The sequence below is a fragment of the Lonchura striata genome, chromosome 22 (genome assembly GCF_050655825.1).
Source record: "Lonchura striata isolate lonStrDom1 chromosome 22, ASM5065582v1, whole genome shotgun sequence".
In the NCBI taxonomy this organism is placed as follows: domain Eukaryota; kingdom Metazoa; phylum Chordata; class Aves; order Passeriformes; family Estrildidae; genus Lonchura; species Lonchura striata.
This window is the reverse complement of record NC_140724.1, coordinates 1,519,107-1,543,739: the sequence shown is the minus strand read 5'-3', so window position 1 is coordinate 1,543,739 and position 24,633 is coordinate 1,519,107. Positions and strand designations below refer to the sequence as shown.

The following is a 24,633-nucleotide window of genomic DNA, read 5'->3' as shown; positions in this document are numbered from 1 at the left end:
GGACAGCCGGCGACTGTGGGCCCGGGCGGTACCAAGTACGCCGGGGGGCCGCCGGGACAGGCGGTGTTGCCGCGGGCCCGGGCGGTACCAAGTACGGCTGGGAGGGAACGGGGGGGGTGTGTCACGTGAGCTGGCCGCGCTTGAAATCAGCCGTACGCCCAATCGGATATGGGTGCTTTTGCACATGCGCGCTCCTGCCGTTCTGCGGGCTCCGAGGCTACACCTGCGCAGTGCCGCGCCTTGTGGCGCCTGGCGGCACTTCCGCCCTCACCCGAGCCCGGCGTCGCCTCGGTGGTTTTGCGACAGCCGTAAGTGCGCGGGGCGGCCGGCGGAGCGGCGGGACCGGACGGGACCGGACGGGACCGGGGCGGCGGCGCAATGAGGCCGCAGCAGGCGCCTGTGTCGGGCAAGGTGTTCATCCAGCGCGACTACAGCGGTGGGACGCGCTGCCAGTTCCAGAGCAAGTTCCCGGCCGAGCTGGAGAACCGGGTGAGGCGGGGCGGACGGGGGCTGGCCCGGGGCTCGCGGCGAGCGCGGCGCACGGAGCCTGCACGCCGGGCGGGACCAGGCCGGGCCTTACGGGCCTGCGCCCAGGTGGCGTTCGCAGGTGCCCTGCCTCGGTCGGAGCTGGTCCCGCGGGTTCCCCGAGGGCCGGGGTAGCATCTCCTGCAGGAATCTGACCGAACCGCTCAGGCGCAGGAGCGGACGTGGTTCCTTCCTCGTGTCCCGGTCCCGGACTCTGGTCAGTCCTGGGGAAGGTGGCTGGTTTGCAGTAGAGCAGAATGTACTCGTTGTGTTTGTGCGAATAGAGTCGGGTCTGTTCTCTCAGGTGATAGCATTGTCCTCTCCCTTGAAATCCTACCCGTCCTGCCCACTCAGAAGCCTCACAAACGCTGTTTCAAGTACTTACGTTTTGGTCAGTGCTATCAGATGTGGGCTCTTAAGCTGACAGTCAAACAAACACGCCTTCCTACCCCATTTTCTTTCGCTCGCTCGGCTTTTCTCTCTTCCTTGTTCCTTTGTTGTGGGTACGTTTGGTCAGCACTGCAGCAGCACCGAGGCACTGAGGGTGTGGAGTGTCCCTCCACGCTCGCCTGTTCATTTTAACCCATCACATCCCTGGGTGTGAATTCCGGTTGTTTCACAGCTGAATTGCACATTAGCTTAGGAGTGTTGCTCTGAATGGTTTTGTGTCCACGTTGTGTTTGACTCGGACTCAGCCTGAGCACAGGAAGGTGTCTGACAAAGAGCTGCAGGTGTGTAACTCTGCGTGCTCCAGGCTGCGGCTCTGAGTGCAGTGCAGATGATCCCTGAGTGGAGGTGGATGTACAAGGCTACTGGTGAGTTCTGCAGTGTGCACCTGACAGCCCCACTTGCTTTTCTTGCAGATTGACAGGCAGCAGTTTGAGGAGACAGTCCGGACACTGAACAACCTCTATGCAGAAGCTGAAAAACTTGGGGGCCAATCTTACCTGGAAGGCTGTCTCGCCTGCCTGACTGCCTACACCATCTTCCTGTGCATGGAGACACACTATGAAAAGGTAAATGCTTGTTTCCCTTTCATCCTGCAGGCAAGAACTTGGGTCCTGGTGGGTTTCCTGTGACTTGCAATGTTCTGGTGCAGATGCTGTATGGATGTAACTCAGGCGTGCTGGTACTGGTCACTTTGGGTCCCATGGGGGGCACCCTGAATCCAGGCAAGTGCCTGCACTGTCGAGCCATCAGAGCAGTTGTGTGTCAGTTCTCACCTTGCCGTAGCTGTGATACTGTTTGAAAGGAAACAGTTGTGACTTCTGTGCTGTTTCATTGCCAGGTTCTAAAGAAAATTGCTAAGTTCATTCAGGAACAGAATGAGAAGATCTATGCTCCTCAGGGCCTTCTGCTGACAGACCCCATTGAAAGAGGATTAAGAGTTGTATCCTTCTCTGGTTTCTGACATTGTCTCCTGCCTTGTGCTCCTCGTTTGTCTCAGTGAGGCACCTCTGCTCATGCTCGATCTGTGATACAGAATGGGTGATTAATCTTGTTGCTTTTTGTTGTGTCCTGGTCCCTAGTCAGGTTTTAGTATGTTAAGGTTTGGTGCGTGCAAAGCCCATAAAGATGTGGAACCCAACCTTTGTGCCTGCCTGGAAAGAGCGCTCAGGATCCTGCCTCTATTCCAGTAATGTCCAGAAATGCTGTTTTTCTGACTGGGGAAAGAAGTGACCATGTTGGTAGGACAGAAATGGATGTGATAACATCAATTTACTTAATGTGCAACCCTCAGCTGAGGTTTTGGTGAAGATCTTGACATACAACATCACTGCAAGCCTGGCACTTGCTCTTGCTTCCAGTATGGCTTATTTCAACCCTTTTTCTTCAGCCGTTGAGCCACACTGAAGACATTTTGTGTGGTTATTGCCTGAAGTTGTAAAGACCTCTCATAGCAAATGGGGAAGTATAATGAGTAACACAGCTTTCTTTGAAAATCTTGAAACCACAGTAACTTGAAACCCAATGCCAATTGAATGTATGATGAGGCTAATTCGTTGAAGTTGGGTTTTCTGTGTCCTTGTCCATGTAGCTCAGAGCTGTCACCTACATGACTTCTTTTTTCTCAGTGTGTTTTTCCATTGTGTATACACCTTCTGGAAAGAAAAAAAAAACAACCAACATTCAATTTGAGTAAAAGCATTTTCAGTTTGGTAGGTGACTTATTAGCAGTATTAACTTTTTTTGCTCGGCGCACAGCCTTCCCCATGAGTTCCTGCGCAGGCCCTGGGCTGGGAGCCCGTGCTCTTACCTGATGAGGCATCTCACATAGGCTGTTCCTTTTGCTTTGGAGCTCTGGGACCTGCCTTTAAACAGCTCAGATATCAAAGTCCCATCATCTTAATGTTTTTCTGCCTTTTTCCGGGTATGTTTTCATAGTCTCTTTATAGTGTATTTCCTTAACAGCTTTTCTGTGCAGATTGAAATTACCATTTATGAAGACAGAGGTTTGACCAGTGGAAGATAAAACTGTGGAGTTTTAGGTACATGTTACCTGTATCTCAGATCAATCTCAACATCTTTTTGTGCTCAGAGGATTGGGTGCTGTCATGCTGGGAGTTTATCCCACCCTTGTAGTTATCAAAGACTGTTCACATAAAGCCTGTGTGGACCAGCTCTTCTTAGAAGTAAAAATATCAGTACTGGGTTGAAGAAATTGGAGTCTTGATTGTGTAAATATGCTAACTTGTACTGTATTATGTCCAAAATTCTTCTCGGGTCAGTAAAAAATGGACTCTGTCCCTGAGTGTACTTTAGCATACAGAGCCTTTTTGCTGCAGTTTTTTAGCTGGCTGCTGTTCTGGTTACCATGCTGATGTCTTTACTTGTGATGCTTTGCGGTAGGAGGGCCCAGCAGCCTTGAAAAGCTCTGCTGAGAGCTCTCAGTTCTCTTGGTGCTGTGGGGCGAGTCACAAATATCCAGTGCAGACCACGAAAATTGCTTTCTGTGACTTTGCTTTTGGACAGCTGGCATTGGCACTGGTTCCCTTGTGCTGGGTGCTCTGCAGGTATTGGGATGGGAGTGTTACATTCAGATTGTTAGCAGTATATACAGAAAAGAATGGGAAACATTTATGCCTGTTTTGCAAAAAGAAACAAATAGTAAAGGTCTTTATTTTTTGTTTGGACAAATGAAATGAGTTCTGGATTCTGCTCACCACAACACATGGTAACTCTTGCCACATTCTTGCTGCACCTGTAGAAAGGTTTGTGTAGGGTAGCTTTTGGTTTGAGTTAGGAGTTTCTAACCCTATGAAACTTCTTTTCTAGATGACAGCTCATCGGTGGACTTGCTGTACCAAGGTTCCCCTACCTCCTACTTTAGAGCATCATTCCTTTCTCTGCTGCCAGATCCACAGTGCCATCTACTACAAGGACTAACTTCCTCAAACTGCTCCCCAGGGGGTGACCTAGCTGGTCAGCATCCACTTTGCAGTAGATTTGGAAGCAACAGGATCACTTTTTAGTTTTTTGTTTTTTTTTTTTTTTTCTCAAGAAAAGGCAGAGTGGTAAAGCTGTGTTCTCTTCTGAAAGAAATGGGCTCTCAGCCCAACAGAGGTTTAGTTTTAGTCCTGTAAGTACAGTGCTGTTCATCCCTGGTTCTTAAACCCTTCTATGTATCAGTTGGGCTTTGGAAAGCTCCAGCTCAAAATTAGGAATTTCCCTCCAGTTCAGTGTAGGAGTGCAGAGATACACAGTGCCTCTTCCCAGTGAGGAGTGACTCAAGGCAACGTCTCTTGTGCTGATCCTTGTGGAAAACCAAAAGGCAGAGTGCTCCTTGAGTTAAGGTCTTGGTTATCCCTGGGGGGAGGGGGTTGTAGCCAGACTTTAGCCCTGGTGGTTTTTCTGCCCCTGTGTCTGTGGTGGTGTTGGCCCCATCAGTGCTCACCAAGAGGGGCCTGGTCAGTGATGAAACAGCAAGCACAGTAAAGTGGATGCTGAGCCAATAAAAATAATGATTCCCACCCTTCTCTGATTAATATGTGAAGTGTAAAACTGTTTCTTGATGGATTCCTTATATATAGTTTATAGGAAAACATTGATTTGATGAACTGTAAGATACTGTGTAAGATGGATTTCTTAATTCTGTCTCTGGCACACATTGAGGAGTTGAGCTGTGCATTCCTTAGCGTCCCCGTGCATTGCTCAGCAGTACCTGCACAGTCCAAGCTGAATCCTTTCTCTCACATCCTTTTCCTGTGTCAAAGCCCAGGTGTCTTGGTGTAGGGCCGAGTGTCAGTGTCCAGTTGTGGAAGGAACTCAGGAGTTCAGAAGAGACACTTAGCAGGAGTGGTGGGGCTGGGTTGGTTGTTGGTGGTGCTGCAGGTGCTAATACTGGATATGGAACTCCAGGCTCATTCCTCAGCCACTGGGGAGTTGAGATTTGATGAATATTTTCATTGTATAAATTTGTTTTTTCTAAACTGTAACAGTGTTTGCCTTTCACAGCTGTTGCAATATTGGCAGAAGTACTGATGGATCAGTAAACCTTTTCTTAAACTGTGTCCAGGTGTGTTCAGTGGCGAGGGGCACAGTGTGGCGGAGCGCGGGGCTGGGAGCGGCCAGAGCTGCAGCGCTGCGGGGATGGGCCGTGTCCGGGCCCGGGGCTCCGCCCGCAACCGGGGCAGTGGCCGCTGGGGCCGTGTCCGGGCCCGGGGCTCCGCCCGCAACCGGGGCAGTGGCCGCCAGGGCCGTGTCCGGGCCCGGGGCTCCACCCGCAGGCGGGCCGGTAGCCGCCGGGGCCCGGGCTTTGGGGCCGGGGCTGCCAAACCCCCTGAGGCCTGATTGGCTGGAACAGTTGTAGCTGATCTCTGATCGGCTGGAATGGCTGCAGCTGAGCGCTAATTGGCTGGAACAGCTGAAACGTCTCTCCGGCTATTCATTGGCCCAGAAGTTGCAGCTTGACGCTGCTCTCTGATTGGTGGAAGCCCCTCCAGCCTGATCTAAAGCCTGACTTCCAAAAAAGCTGCATCCGCTTCCTGATTGGTCGAAAAAGCTCGAAGCCAGGAGACGCATCGTGATTGGTCGAAAAAGCTCCGCTTCCGCCTCGTGGTTGGCCGCAGAAGCAGCACATTCAATCTGCATCTTGATTGGCCAAAGAAGATTGCTGTTTCAATCCGCCTCCCGATTGGCCGGAGGCGCGGCGGCCGCAGCGTGATTCCCCATGCGTGGGCCCGGGCGGCGCGCATGCGCCGTGGGCGGACCGGCGGAGCGATGGCGGGAGCGATGGCGGCAGCGGCCGGCGGCGACTCGGACGGCGACAGTGAGGAGCTGGTGCTGACCCCGGCACAGCTGATCCACAGCCTGGAGCAGGTCCCCGGGCTAGCGCGACGGGCTCGGGCCGGGGGAAAGCGGGGGTTGCCGGGCGCGCTGGAGCAGATGCCGAGCGGCGGGGCCGTGGCCGTGTTTGCTCCTCTCGCTGCGGGAGTGCAGCTGAGGTTTTGCTCGCTTTCACTGACAGCGTGCCTTCTTTCAGGCCTGGCTGAATGAGAAGTTTGCTCCAGAACTGCTGGAGAGTAAACCTGAAATCATCGAGTGCGTGGTGGAGCAGCTGGACCATATGGTGGGTTCTGGGGCTCGGGTGGTGCGGGCAGGCCCTGGTTGCCTGGCTTGGCACGAACATGCCTGACTCTCTTTGAGAGTGCCGGGCTTCCCTGGCTCCGAGGCAGATCTTCTCCGAGTTTCTTCTTTGAGCTTGCCTTGCAAAGGGCTAAAGTACGAGGAGGCAGCATGTTTTGGGTTATCAAAAGCAGCCATAGTCTGGTTTTGTGGGTTCTATATACAAAACGTGGCTTCCTCTCTTTTGTCTTGTTTGACGTTTCAACTATATAATTTCTCGTTGCTTTTTCTTGTAGGAAGCAAACCTGAAACGGGTGAAGAGAGGAGACCTGAAGGTCAGTGTTCATCACATGGAGATCGAGAGGATACGTTACGTGCTCAGCAGCTACCTGCGGTGTCGACTGGTGAAGGTAATGCTTATTGCGCAGCCCAGAGGGTAAAAAAGGTAATTTCAAGAGGGTTTTTTGCCTACACGGGGCTTCCTGCCTCAGCACAGCATTTAATTAAAGCATGTTCTCTCTCTGTTCTCTGAAATGCAACTCATATTAATTTCTTGGGCACACTTTCGTATTGTAATGAAGGAGGTCACAGCAGTGTTGATCACAATATTGTGAGTGCTGCTTGGTTCATCTAAGCCTGGGGTGGCACAGCTGAATGCTGTCCCATTCTGCCCGAGTCCTGCTGTGTGCACACATGGTTGTATAGCTTGGTGATCCCATGTGATGTCCCAGTTACCTCAGGAGCAGGGATTTGGGCAGGCCTGCTGCTGCTCCTACAGTGGAGAGCGGGGCTTTAAACACTGAACTCGTGGGAGAGATCTGTATCATTCTTTTGGATTGTGTTTCAATATTAGATAGAGAAGTTTTTTCCCCACATCCTGGAGAAGGAGAAGTCTCGAGCTGAAGGGGAGCCTTCCATTTTATCACCAGAGGAGTTTGCTTTTGCTAAAGAGTGAGTAGGTTTTCAATGTATCTTCCTCCCCTTTTATAGATTATAGAAACTTACTTTTGTGTTTTGATGACGTTCTTGAGACTGTGAGCCTTGGATAGGTTTGAAGTAAGAATCAGTGTGTCTTACCAGGAGATTTCTTTGTGGGCAAGAAAGGAACTGAAAATAACTCTGGTAACTTTGAGTCAGTTACCAGGGTCTGTCAGGGGCCTGTCTTTGGCTGTGCCCATGGGATGAGGAGCTGTCATTCTTGTTTTGAGTCAATACTCTCCCTGCAGATTTGTATTTGATTAACCAACTCAATACTTCAATGGTTTGTTTCAGGTATATGGCAAACACAGAGGCTTACCTGAAAAATGTGGCCCTAAAGCACATGCCACCTAACCTGCAGAAAGTGTCTCTCCTAAAGTCAGGTGAGTCTCTCCAGACTCCAGGGTAATCTGGAAATTGTAGAACCAGGCAGGAGTGTGGGGGAAGCTCCAGGGAGCCCCAAATGTGAGGGCTAGTCCTCTGCTTGCTGCTCAGTTGAAGCAAAGGTGATGTTGTAACATGGTTCCATGCTTCTGCCAGGGGATTGTGCTGGCCCCTGCTGTCAAGTCCTGTCTTGCACTGAGGCTGAGCACACACATCTGGTTAGAAGAGTCTGGTGTTCCCTTTGCTGGCTATAAGTTTGTTACATGTCAGACCCCTCAGTGTTCTGCAGAGGAACATAAGTGGGGGCTGAGCATGTGCTCTCAATCTGTTGTCTGCAGTTCCAAAGCCCAACCTGGACTCCTTTGTGTTTCTGAGGGTGCTGGAGCGGCAGGAGAACATACTAGTGGAGCCAGAGACTGATGAGCAGAGGTAGGTGGGCATTTCTGCACATGGCACAGGTGTCAGTCAGTGTCACTGATGGGCGTGTGCTGCAGCTCACGTTCCCCCTGTCTCTGCAGGGAATATGCCATCAACCTGGAGGAGGGCTCGCAGCACCTGATCCGCTACAGGACCGTGGCCCCTCTGGTGGCCTCAGGAGCCGTGCAGCTCATCTAGGGGAGAGGTAAGTGTGTGGTGGGAGGAGCAGCTACCACGCCATCTCCCTGCCCACCCCACAGTGGGCTGGCAGGAGCTCCCAGTGGGGCTGACTGGGCCAGATCCCCTCTGGGGCTGGGTCCCCTCCTAGGGCCAGGGCCCCACTGCCATGGCAGGCAGAGCACAGTGGCACTGCAGGTGAGCACCACAGTGTTGTACTGCAGAGGCATTCATTACCCCCACAGCTCATCCAGTTCCTGATTGCTTGTGACATGGCCAGCATACAGCCATAGAGTCCTTCCTCTGGCATTCCTGTGTGAGAGCAGGCTGTGTCACAGGGCAGTGTCGGGAAAGCTTCAGTGTGTAGCTTCTGGGATGCTTTGTTTAAGAGCAGTGGCCGGTGGCATCACTAAAATGGAACAACTGTGGTCTTGGCTCAGGAAAAAGTAGTTTCTGCTGTGTGTCATCTGAATACCCTCCATGCAGAGGGTGATGGGTTCTGGTGCAGCTTCAGGTTGCATTTTTGAGAATAGACACTGTCAGACTCCCTTCTGCAGAAGCCACTGCTAAGGGAAGTGGGACACGCAGTTCATTTTTGCTGGTCACGCAAAGCAAAAGCTCCTCTGGCTGTGCTGCCCCATGCAGGCCTCTTCTAGTTGGAGGAGAAGCCAGGATGTTGTGTGGTACCTCAGCTCAGGACCTGTCAAGTGTGTGGGCAGGCAGGGGATTGTGTTCATCAGGGCAGGGTTTCTCTTCCCTGCATGAGGGGTGTCTGGGGAGCACCTTCTCTACGAGGCTGGGGGTGACAAAGGGCATCTTGTAGTGTGAGTGGCTTTGCATGTGGGCTTTGTAGTCTTCCTAATTAATCCATTTAGGTAAGGAAGATTCTTTCAAGTATAGACATTAAGAGAGGGCTGGGTTTAATCCTTAGGAATCAGTAGCATGTTCCTCTGGACAGCCCTCCAGGAAGGGCTTGTGAACTGTGCCCTGCCCATATTTACAGCCAGACAAATTCACAGAGGTGACTGAAGCTTCCAGACAAAATCCTTGTTAATCTGCTGTTGTGGAAGCGTGCTCCACAGGATCTGCTTGAGGAGTGTGTAGGTGGCACGTCTGCATGCTTTCTCCTTGGCCCTATTCAGTTTGACTGAATGCTTGTCCAGACAGCTTGTCCCTGCCACACGGCTGCATGTCACATGGCTGCAGCAGTGTGAGCGTGAGGGGCATCTGTCCTCTTCTAGTGGCTGAACTTTAACTGACCTGATGGTCTCCAGAGTGCCTTGGGAGTAGCTCATCTCTGGAGCAGCTGGCACTTGGCTGTGTCTTCACAGGTGAGGCAGGAGTGGAGATGGCTGACATCAGTCAGGCTCCAAGTGAGAGTCAGTTGTGGCACACCTGAGAATGCTGCCTGCTTTTTTTTGTCCTTCCATGACTAAATAGGGACATCTGTGTAACTGCTAACACTGCACCTCTGTTCTGTCTGTGCTGGGGGAAGAAGTGTCCACAACTTTATTGAGAAAATGATGGTTTTGGCTTGTCCTTTTAGACAAAGGAGAGACACAGCAGTGCATCCACCTTAATCTGTGCTGCTGGGAGAGAATGGGTAGAGTAGGGGCAGCTTTTCCAGTGTCTATGGGTTCTGCTGGTAAACTTGATGTTAAATATATTCCTTGTTCTCTGCTTTCCCCTAGGTGGAAGTAGCTTGGGTTTACTTAGTGAGTAGCTCTGAACGCAGAGTAGGTGCATGATGGAAGAGGTCACAGGGAGGACATTGATGGTGAGCTGCAATTTCCCTGCCTGAGCCAGAGCTGCAGTCCTGGGGGTAGGAGAAACGTGGGACAACTGGTTTTGTTGCTAGGAAGACTTATGTTTATGTTGGCTACCCCAGGTCGCTGAATTTGGGGGCTTTGCACTGTCAGCCCGAGACGATGTGTTGAAAGCATGTTTTTGCATCGTATTTTTGCCAGCTGGGCACTGGGTTCAAGCTCACTTTGGCCATCCTTTGAGAGATGTCTTGCATTGTACTGCAGACATTCAGACATGGTGGTGATGGAGAACCATGTAGAAATATTGATAGGTCAGTCAGCTGTGTCATGAGCTGATGAAAATCTGTGCTGTCAGCAGGAACAATCAGGGCTGCTTAACATAAGTGGCTAGACAGCTCTGGGGCGATTAGCAAGGAGTACAAGGCAGGGGTGATCTGATTTAGGTGACAGTCTTTACTGTCAAGGAGTCACATGTGACCTGAACAGTGAGGGTGATTTTGATTATAGATGTTAGGGACACCACAGTGTCTCTTGCGTGCCTAGGTGTGAGCAAATTTCCTTCTCAGTGTGCACATCTAGGGTAAGAAGCTTCTCAGTTGGCAGAGAATGAGCCAGGGCTCTGGGGTTTTCTCTGCTTAGACACCCTGGAAATAACTGTCTTTGGAGAAGCATCTGAAAAGGGGTACATAAAACCAATTCAAACCTCCCCCATTAAAGACTAGGTAAGAGGAGCATGCCCCTTTTTCTCCCGGTGCTGATAGTTGCCCAGCTGCTGGTTGTCCAAGAGCACTCATGTCTTTCTGGCACCAGGACCCATTTCTGTGCTGTTCCCCCTGCCTGGCACAGCAGAAGATCACGCTGTGCCGGGTCTGGTCCCAGCGGCTGTCCTGGCGGTCTCCGGGCCGCGGCGCCGCCGGCTCCCCGGGCCCGGTGCGAGGGCGGCCCCGCGAGGGGGCGGGGCGGGGCAGCGGCGCCCCATTGGCTGCCCGGAGCGCGGCGCCGGCGCTGATTGGCTGGGCCGCGCTGTCTCGGCCGCGGGCGCTCCGCCGCTCCATTGCCCGGAGCCGCCGCGGCGGGAGCGGAGCGGAGCGGGGGCGATGAGCTGCGGCGAGTGAGCGGGGCCGGGCGCGGGTGGGGCGGGGGGCTCGCCGGGCTGGGGCCGCGCCGCCTGACCCCCGCTCTCCATCTCTAGGCTTTTCCAGGTGTGCAGCGGGCGCGCTGTCACCCCTCCCGCTATGCCCGTGGACCTGGCCGTGCGGCTCTGCCTGAGCCATTCGCCCCCCATCCGCAAGCTGCTGAACTCCTACGAGGAGTTAAGGGGCAACCGAGGCCGCAAACCCCTCCGATCCTGTCTCAACCAAAAGCTGAGCGCAGAACATGAGCCTGAGCGGCGAGACAAGGGCTCCAAGGGCCAGAAGAAGAAGCAGGTCGTGTTTGCTGATATGAAGGGGCTCTCACTGACAGCTGTTCGCTTCTTCTCAAAGTTTGAGGAGGACCTCTGTGATTTGCAGCATGCCCTGTCAGACCTTGCCTGTTTCCAACCTAAAAAAAGCCCCCTGTGGGAAGCATGCAGGTACGTACTGGACTTCCCACAGCCGTCAACAGACTATGTGGCTTTCCGCAACAGCCTGCACAGCAACTTTGTCTGCCTGGAGAGTTGTCTGATCCAGGGCCGTGCTCTGTCAGGGACAGTGAAGGTTAGAAACATTGAGTACGAGAAGAAAGTGATGGTCCGCATCACCTTTGATGGGTGGAAGAGCTTCCGGGACATCTCTTGCCAGTACATGCACAGCACATACGGCTCAGCTGACACGGACATCTTCTCTTTTGAGCTTACCCTGCCCAAGCCATCCATTTCCCATAGGGGCGCAGAGTTCTGCATCTCCTTCCAGTGTGGACAAAAGACCCACTGGGACAACAACCATGGGAAGAACTACAAGATCTGCCACTTGGGCATGATCCACCCTGTTTCCTGTGCTGTGAAGAGTACCAGCAGGGCCTGGGAGCATCTTGGCACCTCTGGGGCTGCTGCTCTAGTCCTTTCTCACCTGCAGACCTGGCGTCATTCAGACCAGGCTCCTTATTGGTAGGAAGGCAGTGTGGGAGACATTTAGGTGCCCTCCCTGTCCCAACTGGTACAAGGGTCCTTGGGGAGGGGGTCAGCTGCAGAAGATGCTGTTCATGGTTTTGTTAGCTCGCTCATGGCCTGCTGCTCTGTGAGCAGCTGCCAGTCCCTGCAGAAGCTTCTTCACTTCTTACTGCTGCTGCAGAGGCTGGAAGCTGCTGCTTGAAGTAACTCCTGCGTGTAGGTTTTCAGGGCAACACGAGAGTAGGGGAGTGACAGGGGAAGGGCTGTGGGCTGGGACTGGCGGCCAGGTCTGAGCCAGCCCGGGAGCTGCGATGGCCGGTGCTGTCAAGTGCCTTGTGTGGGGGAGCTGCTGGGGCAGGGGCACGATCCTGGCGCTGCCGGGGCTCTCCAGCTGCGGTCCCGAGAAGGGCTCACCGCGGGGTTACTGGGACCGGCGGGGTGCCTCCGGTGGTTGGTGCTGTAACGAGGAGTTAATAAAGTGACGGCGCTTCGCGACTCCGGCCTCCTCATCCGCCTCCCAGGGTGGGGCCGGGCCGGGCCGGGCGCTCCTGCAGGCGCCCTCTGGCGGCGGCGGAGGGGCGGGCGGAGCGAGCGGCGCGGCCCCGCGGGCGGCGCGCTGACGTCACGCACGCGGCGCGGGGGCGCGCACGGCGCGTGGCGGGGCGGAGCGGGGCCCGGCGGCGGCGGCGGCGGCGGCGGCAGCAGGTGAGTGACCGCCCGCACCCGCGGGGCTCCGCGCCCCCTCCCGCCCCGCTCGGGCCCGGCACGGCCGGCCCGCTCGGGCCCGGCGCCGCCGCCCTGCGCGGCGAGGCCGGGACGCCCAGAAAGGATGCGGCCCCCTCGCACGCCGTTATCCCCGGGACCGCGGCCTCCCCATGGCGGTGCGGCCGCGGCGCAGTGTCCCCCGTGCCGCCCCCGCGCACACCGAGGACGAAAGTCGTCCGGAGAGCCGGGCCTCTGCCCTGCCGTGATCCGCCGCGCTCCCGGGGAACAGAGCTGAGAGCGACCCTCGCCGCCGCCCCCGGTCTCGCCGCGGCCGCCCCGGCCTCGGGCGGGCCGTTAGCCGGTCTGCAGAGCGGGCGGGCGCTGGCAATCGCTGCAGCCCCCAAAGAGCGCTGCGGGCTGCGGTCTCTGTGCCTGCCGGGCCCGCCCGGCCGTGCCTCGGCCCCGGGGCGGGGCCGCGGCGGGCCCGGTCTGGCGGCTGCCAGCGCCGAGCCGCCGGGAGCCCGCGGGCAGGACTGCGGCACGCGTGGGCTCTGCCGTGGCCGAGCTCCTCACGGAGCGGCTGCCGACCAGTTCACCAGCACGAGTCCTGCTTCGGATGGGTGGCAGCTGTGGCATAATGGGCAGCTGCCTCTCCCAGTACCTTGGTCTGTGTAAATGCCTTTGAAGTACTAACACTATTCTTAACATTACTGGTATAGCAGTGTTTAACCAGCAGCTGGAGCATAGTGTACAGGGGAGCAAGAGGATCTTTACAGACTCTGCTTTGCCCTGTGTGCTTGTCAGGTACCTGTTAAATCCCATCCTTAGGTTGAAACTCTGTAGTCTTCCCCAAGCAGACTAATTCTTTATCATAAGCCACCCTTGGTCCTGTGGGTATGTGACCTTTGACTGGTCCCTGTGCCCCAGCAAGTTCTTCATTGACTAATCATCAGCAGTAATTCTCCCCTTAGGCTAACTTCCTGTCCTGAGCTGTTTGTAAAATCTACCCTTTGTCACTGGGGATGAGACCTACAGGAGCAGAGGAAGTGATGCCTACCCAGGAATCTGGGTACCTGGCTTCCTCAGTTCTCTTAGATGCCCCTGAAATGAGAGACATGATAAGGTCTTTGTCATGAGGAAGGGTTTTCTGTCACTCCTTTCCTGTATTTGAGACATGATTGCAGCATCCTGTGCTGTAGGTGTGGATCTGGATGAGTCTGCTCCATTTGAGGTGTGCATGGTATGAAAATGCAGGATGAATGGCAGCAGGAGGTGATTCTCAAGTCTGTGACACTGACAGGCAGTAGCTGGAGTATCTGTCTCAGTCATGCTGTCTCGGGAACTGCTCTGAATGGTGTGACCTCAGCTCAAGTACTGCCTTCCAGGTTTCAGAGCCCACTGTCTCTGGCCTCCAGCCACGCTCTCTGTGTTGACATCGCTCCGATCTGCTGACTTCAGTTGCTCTCCTCCACTGCTGCTGGTGGCATGTGAGTGCCACATCTGCCAAGAAGCCAACTTGCTGTTTGAAAGCTTTCCAGGAGCACAAGCTTCATTTGTGTCTGTAATGACCCTTCAGTGTGAGTGGATGCCAGGAGCCTCCAGAACTGAGCTTGTTCCAGGCGTCATGCGAGGACCCGTGCTGGTGCGCATGCCCTCGTGGGGAGAACAATAATAGCTCCACATACGGTAGGCTCCCGTGAGTGCCAACTCCCTCGATCTCCTCCAATGCAGGCTCAGGGATGGACTCCACCTTGTCCCTCTGAAGAGACTCTGCATGCTCTCAGCAGCCAGGAGGGGATTCTGCTGCCAGATTCTCCACAAGCTGCCCCGCAGCAGGACTTGCTCAGTGGCAGCCTGGGAGGGGATCCGTTCCTGCAGTCGTGTTGCTGCTGCGCCCACCACCTTCCTATGGACAAACCAGTGTGTGTGCACCGTCTGCTCTGAGCTCTTTGGCCTGCATCATCTGAATTCAGCTGAGCTCCTGGCAGGCTGTTGGCTTGTCTTCCCAAGTGCTCTCTCTGGTCCTGTTGCATTCCCTGTCTCAGAGCCCCGACAGGATGTGAACTTTGGAATGGGGTCTCTGAACACGCTGCAGACTCAGTGCATGTGTGAGACTGTTGCTGAGTAACAGGAGGACTGGTTCATTGCTGAGAGCAGCCCTTCTGTCTGGCTGCAGGGCAACAGCCTTGCCTGGGCCCTTCACCATGTTCCTCCTGCTCCCCTTTGACAGCCTAGTAGTTAATCTCTTGGGGATTTCCATAACTGTCCTCTTCACTCTGCTTCTGGTTTTCATCATCGTGCCAGCAATTTTTGGAGTCTCATTTGGCATCCGCAAGGTTTACATGAAAACTTTACTAAAGATTTTTCAGGTAAGTCATGTTTTCAGAATGTTCTCTGTGTTAGCAGAGGTTTGTCCAGGCATAGAAGAGAGGTTTTTGCCTCAGATGGGGATTTTGGGTGACTAGAGAGGAAGATAGGGCTTTGGATGTCGTGCTGCTGCCAGTTGACTTCTTTGGCTCATCTCAGCCAAATGCCATTTATGAGACCTCTGTTTGTGGGCTGTTTTTCCCCTGTAATTAATCTAGTAAATCTTCACATAAAGCAATAGTCCAGCAAGGCTCCGCAGTCGGCAGGAGCGCAGCAGGATCCGAGGGGTAGCTTGGGGGGTTCGTGTCCCAGGCAAGGCAGGTGCTGCTGCAGCGGTGTCAGGTGTGATGGGGAGGGACCAGGCTGCAGCCAGCAGGCTGCTCCTCTCCAGAGCACATTTGGACAAAGCAAGAGCAGAGGAGGCAAGGCAGGACTTTCGTGCTGCAAGCTCTGAGTGCTCTGTGGCCAGAGCCCAGAGCTCTCAACATGCTTCTGTCCTGGACTGTCACCTACTGAGCCATGTCTGGACCTGCCACCTTGGAGGACAACCAGCAGCCCTTGCCGACCCTCTTGGCACAGAGAGGCCAAGTGGAATTTTCCAGCTTGTTGTCATGCTGTTCCCTTGCCTGCCTTTGGTGGACTAATTTTGTGGGCTGTCTCTGAGCCAACACCTCTTGAAGCAAGTTCCTGACCAGACCAGAATTTTTTATCTACTAGGAGTGGTTGGTAAAGCCTATACCACCCTACCCTGGCAGCCCAGGTGAAAGGCAGAGTGTTTGCTAGTGTCTTTAATATGAAGTTCATGCTGCTGAAGTTCATGCTAAAGGATGTATGGTATAGCTGCTGCTGCTGGAACAGGGCTGGTTGTCCCCTGAGTATCCCTGTACTGGCTGGCTTGGGAAGACAAGCTTAAGAGTGTTAAGCTCTCTAAACTCTTGAGTCCTCCCAGAAGCCTCTGAGGTATAAATGGGAAGACCCTGGGCTTTGTGAGGGGCTTCATTAACACAGATATCAGAAGACCTGAGTACAAATTTACTGACTGAAGTGGGCAGAAAAAGAGTTTTAAATTGAACTTTTTACAATGTTTTTTTTCTCCCCTCTTTCTTCACTTTGGGGACATTTACTCTTAACACCTGTATTGGTGTTTGAAACTATTTTTCTGAAAAGACAGGGAAGTCTATTCCAGCTTTTATTAAAGGATCTTAGTGGTAGGATAAAGGAGCACTCATACACAGCTGGTCACTGATTTGGTGGAAAATTCACTCATTAAGTTTGGCCATTCAGAATTGTATTTTGGAGGGCTATTATTTACTCAAAATACTTTCCCAGCACTCAAGGCCAATGGTGGGAATGCAGAGGGGCAGCACGTGGGAGTGTGGCAGAGTCTGGAAGCTTGTGAGACACAGCCCAAGCTGCAGGGCCTGGCTGGCAGCAGCACATGTGTTGGTGGGGAGGGAGGGCACCTGCCTGGTGCTCTCAGGTGGGAGGCTGGGTTTGCTGCTGCCACAGTCAGGATGGAGATGTGCTGGGCTTGCAAGCGCTGCCTTCTCCATAGGCTGCTTTGCTCCTGCGAGGTCAGAACTCCTCTCCTGACTTCTGGGATGGCAGCATCTAGGCAATCTTCTGCAATGCTGGAGTTCTGGCTGCTGACAGAGGCAGCTGCAAGGTGAGCAGGATACTCTGTATGCAGTTACCATTCTCTCATTGCTGCCTCCTGATCTGCTGCTGGTATGGACTGAGATTGGGATGCCAGAGTTGGCAGCAACTTCCCCTCTTCACAGATAAGCATGTTGTACATGAGTCCTCCTCCTTCAGAAGCTTGTCCTTCCAGACCTATATGAATTACAGGCTGTGAAGGTTATTTGGAGGGCAGGCAGGAAAACTGCACAGAAATACAGCCTGCAGTTTGTACTGGTGCCCTTGAAAATTAGCTGATAGAACAAGTAGTCCTGGCACAGGATTTGGCAACCAGCTGTCTGAGGGTGCTTGCTGCTGCTGTTTTGGGCAGATTGCTGAGCTGAGAAGCAGCAGCAGCCATAAGCTGAATCAGGGGGGAAAGGATCCCATCCCATCATCAGGCTGATGTGTCAGCAGCAGCCTGAAAACACAGTCTCTGCTTTGAATTTGGAAGAAACAAGGGCTGAAAAGTAGCACTAGTCCTGTGACCAGCTTCCTACACTGTGGTGCATACACCCCAGGAGGTTGCACAGCTCAGCCAGAAGTGTTGCAGTGGCAACCACGTGCAAGATGCAGCAGAGCTGAGAGGTCACAGAAACTGCAGAAAACCTTGCTGTCCTATCTCACCACTGAGCACTCTTCTTCCCTCTGGCACTCCCTGTTTCCCAAGCCAGTCTCTTCTTCCACCTCAGTTCAGTTGGGTTCATCACTCACTCTTTCAGTTCTGTATGGAAACCTATTTTAGCCCCATCTTCTCCCTTGCATTATGGTCCTTCCTGGAAGTCAGCTCTAAAATGGGCAGTAGTGTGGAGCTGTAGGCCTTGCCAATCTTGGTTGTCCTGTCTTGCAGTGGGCAACACTGAGAATAGAGCGTGGTGCCAAGGAGAAGAACCATCCGTTGTACAAGCCCTATGTCAATGGTGAGATCCTGCCCTGTGTGGATATATGGAGTTCAAAATTATTTTGGGGAGGTGGGGTAAATGTGATGTCTCAGAGCTGGTTAGGTTTGCTGGGAAGTCTTTTACATGGAGGAGGGAGTTCTAGAGAGCTCTGTTTCATGAGGGAGTGCAGGAAAGCACCCTGGGAGTGCTTAATTTCCAGATGGTGGGGAGGTTTATGCCTGTCTGGACTGGAGAAAGGAAGAGGACCCTGAGGAGGGCGGGTGAGGAAGGGCCTTGGCTTTTGTCTGTCTTTGAGTGGGCAAGTCACAGTTTGCTCAGAGCTGCCTACGGTGTGGTGCAGGTATCATTGCAAAGGATCCAACATCACTGGAGGAGGAGATCAAGGAGATCCGCCGGAGTGGCAGTGGCAAGGCCCTGGACGCCCCTGAGTTTGAGCTCTCAGATATCTTCTACTTCTGCCGCAAAGGCATCGAGACCATCATGGATGATGAAGTGACCAAGAGATTCTCAGCTGAAGAGCTGGAGTCCTGGAACCTGCTCAGCAGGACCAACTACAACTTCCAGTATATCAGCCTGCGCCTCACTGTGCTCTGGGGACTTGGTGTGCTCATCCGCTACTGCTTCCTGCTGCCTCTCAGGTGAGTCCTGGTGCTGGGACCTGCCTGCCAAGAAGGCGCTGGCCTGGCTTTGCTAGCATGTAGTTTCCCTCTTTCTGCAGGATAGCCCTGGCATTTACTGGCATCAGTTTGTTGGTGACTGGTACCACAGTGGTGGGATATTTGCCAAATGGAAGGTGAGTTCATCTTTGAGGGAGAAGCAGATGGGGAGCACTCCATGCAGTTTGAGACTTTATAATCCTGAAATTTCCCTACAAAGCTTTCTGTTCTACCACCTGCAGACACAGCAGGTGGTTCTGGCAGCTGTGATCTCTCACCCTGTAATTTTCAACAAAGGGCCTAGTGTGAACACTAAGCTGGTGGCAGAGGGCTCAGTCCTGGCCTCTGAAAGGAATAATAACAGAAAAGAGGAAAGGCCAAAATTTTATTTTCATGAGTTAAGAGTCAGTGGTCATAAGCTGACAGCAAAGCTCAGTACATGCTGTGTTTCTGTAGGAGAGATGTGAAGGCTTGGCTGGATTTCACAGCCTGGGGCAGCTGGGCTGAGTGGCACTCTTACAGGGGATATTGTAGGGCTGGGGAGTGATGGTCTCTGTCCTGGGCTGCAGGTGTAAGGACTTCCTGAGCAAGCATGTCCACCTGATGTGTTACCGGATCTGTGTGCGTGCCCTCACAGCCATCATCACCTACCACGACCGGTAAGGCCTCTGCTCCAGGCTGTCCCTGCCCAGGAGGGCTCCGTGCCGGGCGTTACGTAGGTCTCATGCTTCCTTCCTCTTTCTTCACCTCTGCCTTTGTTTTGCATCTAGAGAGAACAGACCCCGAAATGGAGGCATCTGTGTGGCAAATCACACCTCCCCCATTGATGTGATCATCCTGGCCAGTGATGGCTACTATGCCATGGTAAGGGACCAGCTCTGCCTGCCCAGGCCTGGCTGCCTGCATGGAGGGAGCAACAAACTTGTTCTGGGGCAGGAAGTAGGCAGCAAGAGTTCTTTGAGCATGTACAACTACTTAACCGTGCATGACTGGGGCACTGTCGGACTCTGTTGACTGTGGCATGCAAGCTCAGCCTGGAACTCAAAGCACCAGGGGTCTGTGGGCACAGCTTTGCAAGAAGAGCTTTAGGCTTTGCTGTTGCTGGAAGAGCAAAGCGCTTCCCCAGCTGGACCTCCTGCCATGGGGAAAGCACTTGGGGTTTGCTGTATCTGTCTTTCAAATCAGAGCCTGTGACTTTTCCTCTTAGCCTTTCCAGAGTAGGGGCAGGAAGATGAACCTCAGTTTGGCTGTGAAACTGGCCGCAGTCTTGACTTTCATGTGTGCCCAGGTCTTGTAACTTGTGTCTTCTTCCCCTGTTCAGGTGGGTCAGATCCATGGAGGGCTCATGGGTGTGATACAAAGAGCCATGGTGAAAGCTTGTCCCCATGTCTGGTTCGAACGTTCTGAGGTCAAAGATCGTCACCTCGTTGCCAGAAGGTGTGACAGTCGCTGGCTGCAGGGGTGGGTCTGAAGGCTGGGGGAGGTAGAGGGCTGTTCACCTCCCTTGGATGAGGACACTGCATAGCCTCATAAGTGCTGGGAGATTGTGCTCCTGTTGCTGGCATCCTGATAGTCCCTGATGACTGCAGGGTATGGATTTTATGCTGTGTGGATTGCTGCTGAGGGTGTCTATCCCTTCTGCTAATTTTTGACACTCTTCTGTTTAGGCTCACAGAACATGTCCAGGACAAAAGCAAACTGCCCATTCTTATTTTTCCAGAAGGTGAGTGCAACAAGGCTGGAGAAGCACCAGGTGGAGAAGGCACCTTGAGATAGCACATTATCTCTGTTCCTTTCCTTCTTACATAGGCAAGGGCTTGAGACCCTCCACTGAGACAAAAGGAACATTGTGTCTTTAGAGCTGAGTGAGCCCAGAATGCAGGAGTCACACATGATGTCCCAGTGACCCATTCTGTGCACACAGAGAGCAGGGCTTGGACGGAAGTTAGGGGACAGTTGCTGGGTTCCTGTTGCCCTGCCCTTAGGCCTGTAGCTTAGACTTCTGAACTGACTTGCAGAGAAAAATTAAGATTGTGCTTGCCTCTTACAGGAACATGCATCAACAACACATCTGTGATGATGTTCAAAAAGGGGAGCTTTGAAATTGGAGCTACAGTTTACCCTGTAGCCATCAAGGTATGACAAGGCAACGTTCTTGGGGTACAAGTGTGTCTGCCCCTCTCTCTGTCTTGGCAGCCCAGTCCAGCCTGGTCTGAGGGCACAGGGAAGCTGAGGTCACTCCATGTAGTGCTCTGGGAGAGCTGACCTTTAGCTCAGTTTGGGGTGGAAGTTGGAGCCTCAGAGAGGGTGCAGCCCCTGCCTGACTTCCATGAACTCTTCTGCCTTTGTAGTATGACCCACAGTTTGGAGATGCCTTTTGGAACAGCAGCAAATACGGCATGGTGACCTACCTCCTCAGGATGATGACCAGCTGGGCTATCGTCTGCAGTGTCTGGTACTTGCCCCCAATGACCAGGCAGGTAAGGTGAACCCAGCCTATCTGATGGCTTTCCTTTTGGCCCTTTGCTCCTGCTGAACAGGCTTATTTTGCCACAGCCTGAAGAGGACGCAGTGCAGTTTGCCAATCGAGTGAAGTCAGCCATTGCCAGGCAGGGAGGCCTTGTGGATCTGCTCTGGTGAGTCCAAGCAGGCTTTTCTCTTCCTGGTGCCAGAATTCCTTGTTCTGGGTCCTGGGATGTGCTCATAGGCTGTAGAGCTCCATTTGTTTCTTGCTTAGGGTAGATCAGGCCTCTGGAGGAATGTCCTTCTGTAGTAGGGACCAAAGTCTTGGTTTCTTTTGTATGCTGGTCATCAGAGCTTCATTCTGTGATTGTAGCTTGCATTGGGATGCCCTGGGTTTGACTTGTTTCTACTCAGCAAGGTGTGTTCAGCTTGGGAGCTTCCTTTCCTAGGCACTGAGGTCTCAGAGCCCAGGAGGCAGGCAGGCAGGCAGTCTCCTGTAGCCGTACTAGAGTAGCTCATGTTTCTGGCAGAGTTGGTATTTTGAGCACAGTGCAGAGCCATGGGGGCAATCCTGGCAGAACCAGGTAAGAAAGTGATGCCCTCTGGGAACAGGTGGTCTTCAGTGTGCCCTGGCAGCATGTGGTATCGGGGCAGCTGTCAGCACTCACTGGAATTCTGACTTACCCTGAACAGTCCCAGACAAAGATGGTGCCTGCCTGCAGCTTCTCTGATATGACTCTCTCCCCAGGGATGGAGGACTGAAAAGGGAGAAGGTGAAAGATGCGTTCAAGGAGGAGCAACAGAAACTCTACAGCAAAATGATTGTAGGCAGCCATGAAGACCGGAGCCGCTCCTGAGTCTGCTGCCTCCAGCACTGCCACCGGGGTTGGCCAAAGCCCCTGCCTCCAGCACCAACCAGGGCTTGTCTGGAGCAACTCTGAATCTTTGGACTTGGCTACTCCAGAGCTGCTTGGACTCGCTTTTTCATCCTCTGGCTGTTGTTTTGCGGAGTCACTGTTGCTGCCTGGAGTCCTTAGGCCTTTGGCAGCTCATGGCAAAGATGCCTTCTTGTTACTGTTACAGTGAAGCCCCTTGCAGGGGCAGTATTAAATCAAACTCTTATGGTGTCATGTGCTTCCATCTGGTGTGTCCAGCCCCAGGGAAGGACTGGTGTGATGTGCATATGTGTCAGTCACAAGTGTCCCACAACACAAAAGCTGGTGAGCTGTGCTGAAATGGGCTGCCTTGACAACCAAGGGAATCCTCATGAGCTTGTTCCCCTCATATGTGAGGCATAAACCCCTTAGGAGCAGAATGTGCTCTCAGGCCATTTTCAGATCCACTTCCAGGAAAAATCTTTTTTTTTGCTACCTTCCTGTCAGCTTGACCCATACTGTTGCTTCTACAGTGTCTGAGTAACAAGCCTCTTCACTGTTCCTGTTGTAGTAAGCATCATAGTCCTTGGAAATCTCCCTCTGTCCCCTGGGGCTGCGGGGTGCCAGGTGTCACTGGAGTGGTAGATGGGGCTCCTGAGTAAACTGTACATGTGCTATAGTGGGAGCCTAGAGTGTGTAGGAGAGCCCAAGACTTCATGGCTAGGGCAGCAAACCCCTTTTCAAATGTCTTCTGAGGGAAACAGTGGCATCTGACCTTGTCATGCACACACAGGGATAGTATCAACTTGTTGCAAGAAAACTGGTCTTTTGCTGGAGGTGGTGCCCCTTTCTGCTCTGCAAGTAAATGATTCGGTAAAATAACTTGCATTTGGGCATTTTTCCCATGTACTTTCCCATTTTCCTTACATTCCTACAAACTTGAGCACTTACACTGTGTTCGCTGCTCTTAAAAGCAAGAGCTGTTTCACTGCTACCTGCTGAAGCCTGCTTGCATTTTCTAGTGCTCTGGAGAAGGCAGTTACCTAAGTGCCTCCTTTGTACCTTGAGTGTTGTTGGGAAGGGTATCTGCTATGCCAGGTGAGGACAGCTGTAAGTAGCCTTAAATCTGAATTTTCCTGCACTTTTTTATTTACCTGATGGAACTTTGCTGCTCTGGCTGCAAGCTCAGGGGCCATTTGGATGAAGACCCCTGCACCACTCTGTGGTCTGGGGAGCCCTGGAGGGAGCCACAGTGAGTCACTGTTGCCGAGGCAGTGCCGTGCTCGCTGCGTGCTGTGGATGGCCCTTCCCCGTGTGCCAAGCTGCAGCTGGGGACACACCTGCTAGGGACATGGACATTGCTGCCTGCTGATCCCTGCTCTCCAGGCTCTCCTTCATTTTTCCCCTGTTCAGCAGCCGCTCCTGAGCCCTATGAAGGGCTGTATCCCCAGAGCTCTCCTCTCTGGGGGTGGGACAGACATTTCCTTTGGGTACTGCTGAAGGCCACAAGCCTCCTCTACCCCCTTGCTGTGTCCTCAGGAACTTGGATCCAGCTGCAGGTGCCCACAGGTCTCCTGCCTACAGTTGGGTTCCCTGTCCCTGATGCCATGGTGATCTGCAGAACCTTCCTCAGCTTTGCAGGATGTCCAGCCACCCTGCTCTGCTTGGGCACCATCCCCAGCAAGCATTCAGGATGGTCCACACAGCAAGGAGCTGGCTGGACAGGTTAGGAGGCACACATCCATCTTTCCTTGGCTCTCCCACCCCATGCCCCCAGTCAATATGTCTCTTTCCGATGAGAAAGTTAATAAATTTAGCTCTAGATTAAAAGTATCGATCATTTCATTCGTAAGCGATAAATAACCAGGGGGGAGCACTGGGCGGCCCATGGGGTAGGGGCTGCTAGCTCCAGCTGCAGCAGCCGTGCACCCCACTGGGGCCAGGAGCCCTCATATGCATTCTGCCCGGATGCTGGCATTGATTTGCTATTAGTCTCCACGCACCACCCAGTAGCACATCATTCCCAGAGCTGCTATTAATGGCCTTTTGATAAATAATCACTTGTAAGTCAATAAATTTTTATTAAACAGTGTGGCGCTTTGATTTATGAAAATCTGACGGGGTTTGTCTGGGAGAAAAGCGATGCAGAATTGAAGCGGAGCTGCCATCCATCTGCCTGCCAGGCTGGCCTGCCTGTGCTGCACCCCCGGTGCGGCTGCCTCCCAGCTCTGCCCGCACAGCCTGAGGCTGCCTGGCACCAGGCACAGGGTGGGCAGAGCTGCTGCTAACTGCTCCTATCGAGACCCCAGCGCTGATGGGGCACCACTCTGCTGCAGCACCAAGTGGTCAGTGGGAAAGTGGGAGCCATGGTGGGCAGCACATGGAGGAGAGGGGGTCAGTCCTGCCTACTGGGCTGGGGCCCTGCATAGATCAGCACTGTTTGGGGTCCTGTCTCAATGTGGGGATGCACAGGGCAGCCAGGCTGCAGCAGCCATTTGTCACTCTCCCTGCCTACAGCAGGCCCTTTGCCACCTGCTTTATTTGTCTCCCAGCCTTGACATGGCATCAGACAGGTGTTAAACTACTTAATCACTTTAAAATTGTTTTAATTTTCTGTTTTGTATTGATCGCCACAGCACCAATTAATCAGCTCACTGGACCAGGCAGTTAGTACATTAAAAATTGTCAGCCAAGCTGGGCAGCTTAGAAAATGTTAAAAAAATATCCCACCAGCAGCTCCTCACTTCTCCCACCATGTGGAACCTGCTCCTGCTGAGCGCTGGCTCTGTCCAGACAGTGATGTGTCTCTTCCGGCCCTGCCACCAGCCCCATGCACCACGCTCCCTTGGACCCTGCCATCCCCCATCCTTGCAAAGGGTCCATTGCTCTGTCCGGGCCCAGCATCTGCCCCATGGCGGCAGTGGAGGGACTGCAAGGCTGAAGGGGGAGCATTACAAGCCCCATGCTCACTGCAGAGGCTGGACAGGGTGCTATGCAGGGACAGGAGTCCCCTAAGCTCTGGAAAAGTGGCACTGAGCAGTCAGGTCTCCTTGCAAAGTGCCCATAGTCCAGTCAGAGATTGAAGAG

General features: G+C 53.4%; 4 protein-coding genes across 5 annotated transcripts; all 4 read left to right on the top strand.

Moving 5' to 3' along the window:
- The first annotated feature begins 301 nt into the window (after positions 1 to 301).
- GOLGA7 (golgin A7) lies at positions 302 to 5,036 on the top strand. Of its 2 annotated transcripts, XM_021535864.3 has the most exons (5): positions 302 to 489; positions 1,389 to 1,541; positions 1,814 to 1,915; positions 2,951 to 3,014; positions 3,802 to 5,036. In XM_021535864.3, exons 1-4 carry the CDS (start codon positions 379 to 381, stop codon positions 2,996 to 2,998), a joined length of 414 nt encoding a protein of 137 aa, XP_021391539.1. In that variant the 5' UTR covers positions 302 to 378; the 3' UTR covers positions 2,999 to 3,014; positions 3,802 to 5,036. The 2 variants fall into 2 exon arrangements, with proteins under 2 accessions (XP_021391539.1, XP_085415245.1); XM_085559119.1 differs by lacking the exons at positions 1,814 to 1,915; positions 2,951 to 3,014.
- A 678-nt stretch (positions 5,037 to 5,714) lies between these two features.
- On the top strand, positions 5,715 to 12,396 carry GINS4 (GINS complex subunit 4). Its single transcript, XM_021535866.4, has 8 exons — positions 5,715 to 5,844; positions 6,008 to 6,094; positions 6,387 to 6,500; positions 6,944 to 7,041; positions 7,363 to 7,451; positions 7,791 to 7,881; positions 7,971 to 8,074; positions 11,005 to 12,396. Exons 1-7 carry the CDS (start codon positions 5,719 to 5,721, stop codon positions 8,065 to 8,067), a joined length of 702 nt encoding a protein of 233 aa, XP_021391541.1. The 5' UTR covers positions 5,715 to 5,718; the 3' UTR covers positions 8,068 to 8,074; positions 11,005 to 12,396.
- LOC110473382 (protein phosphatase 1 regulatory subunit 3C-B) lies at positions 11,048 to 12,396 on the top strand. The gene has a single exon (XM_021535865.2). It carries the CDS (start codon positions 11,048 to 11,050, stop codon positions 11,900 to 11,902), a length of 855 nt encoding a protein of 284 aa, XP_021391540.1. The 3' UTR covers positions 11,903 to 12,396.
- Positions 12,397 to 12,479: 83 nt separating this feature from the next.
- GPAT4 (glycerol-3-phosphate acyltransferase 4) lies at positions 12,480 to 21,799 on the top strand. Its single transcript, XM_021535895.3, has 13 exons — positions 12,480 to 12,606; positions 13,992 to 14,975; positions 17,501 to 17,570; positions 17,893 to 18,190; positions 18,271 to 18,345; positions 18,778 to 18,867; positions 18,979 to 19,072; positions 19,530 to 19,645; positions 19,876 to 19,931; positions 20,259 to 20,344; positions 20,560 to 20,688; positions 20,765 to 20,844; positions 21,420 to 21,799. The coding sequence occupies exons 2-13, from the start codon at positions 14,811 to 14,813 to the stop codon at positions 21,526 to 21,528; spliced, it is 1,368 nt and encodes a 455-aa protein (XP_021391570.1). The 5' UTR covers positions 12,480 to 12,606; positions 13,992 to 14,810; the 3' UTR covers positions 21,529 to 21,799.
- The last annotated feature ends 2,834 nt before the right edge of the window (positions 21,800 to 24,633 follow it).

What these genes read in the sequence shown, in the direction of transcription:
- GOLGA7 (XM_021535864.3), top strand. Translation starts at nt 379, where the DNA reads ATGAGGCCGCAGCAGGCGCCTGTGTCGGGCAAGGTGTTCATCCAGCGC. An exon ending in TGGAGACACACTATGAAAAG is followed by an intron (nt 1,542 to 1,813) that starts GTAAATGCTTGT and finishes TTTCATTGCCAG; the next exon opens with GTTCTAAAGAAAATTGCTAA. An exon ending in TTGAAAGAGGATTAAGAGTT is followed by an intron (nt 1,916 to 2,950) that starts GTATCCTTCTCT and finishes TTTTCTGTGCAG; the next exon opens with ATTGAAATTACCATTTATGA.
- GINS4 (XM_021535866.4), top strand. Translation starts at nt 5,719, where the DNA reads ATGCGCCGTGGGCGGACCGGCGGAGCGATGGCGGGAGCGATGGCGGCA. An exon ending in TGCGGTGTCGACTGGTGAAG is followed by an intron (nt 6,501 to 6,943) that starts GTAATGCTTATT and finishes TTTCAATATTAG; the next exon opens with ATAGAGAAGTTTTTTCCCCA. An exon ending in CCAGAGACTGATGAGCAGAG is followed by an intron (nt 7,882 to 7,970) that starts GTAGGTGGGCAT and finishes CTGTCTCTGCAG; the next exon opens with GGAATATGCCATCAACCTGG.
- LOC110473382 (XM_021535865.2), top strand. Translation starts at nt 11,048, where the DNA reads ATGCCCGTGGACCTGGCCGTGCGGCTCTGCCTGAGCCATTCGCCCCCC.
- GPAT4 (XM_021535895.3), top strand. Translation starts at nt 14,811, where the DNA reads ATGTTCCTCCTGCTCCCCTTTGACAGCCTAGTAGTTAATCTCTTGGGG. An exon ending in ATCATCACCTACCACGACCG is followed by an intron (nt 18,868 to 18,978) that starts GTAAGGCCTCTG and finishes TTTTGCATCTAG; the next exon opens with AGAGAACAGACCCCGAAATG. An exon ending in CGTCACCTCGTTGCCAGAAG is followed by an intron (nt 19,646 to 19,875) that starts GTGTGACAGTCG and finishes TCTTCTGTTTAG; the next exon opens with GCTCACAGAACATGTCCAGG.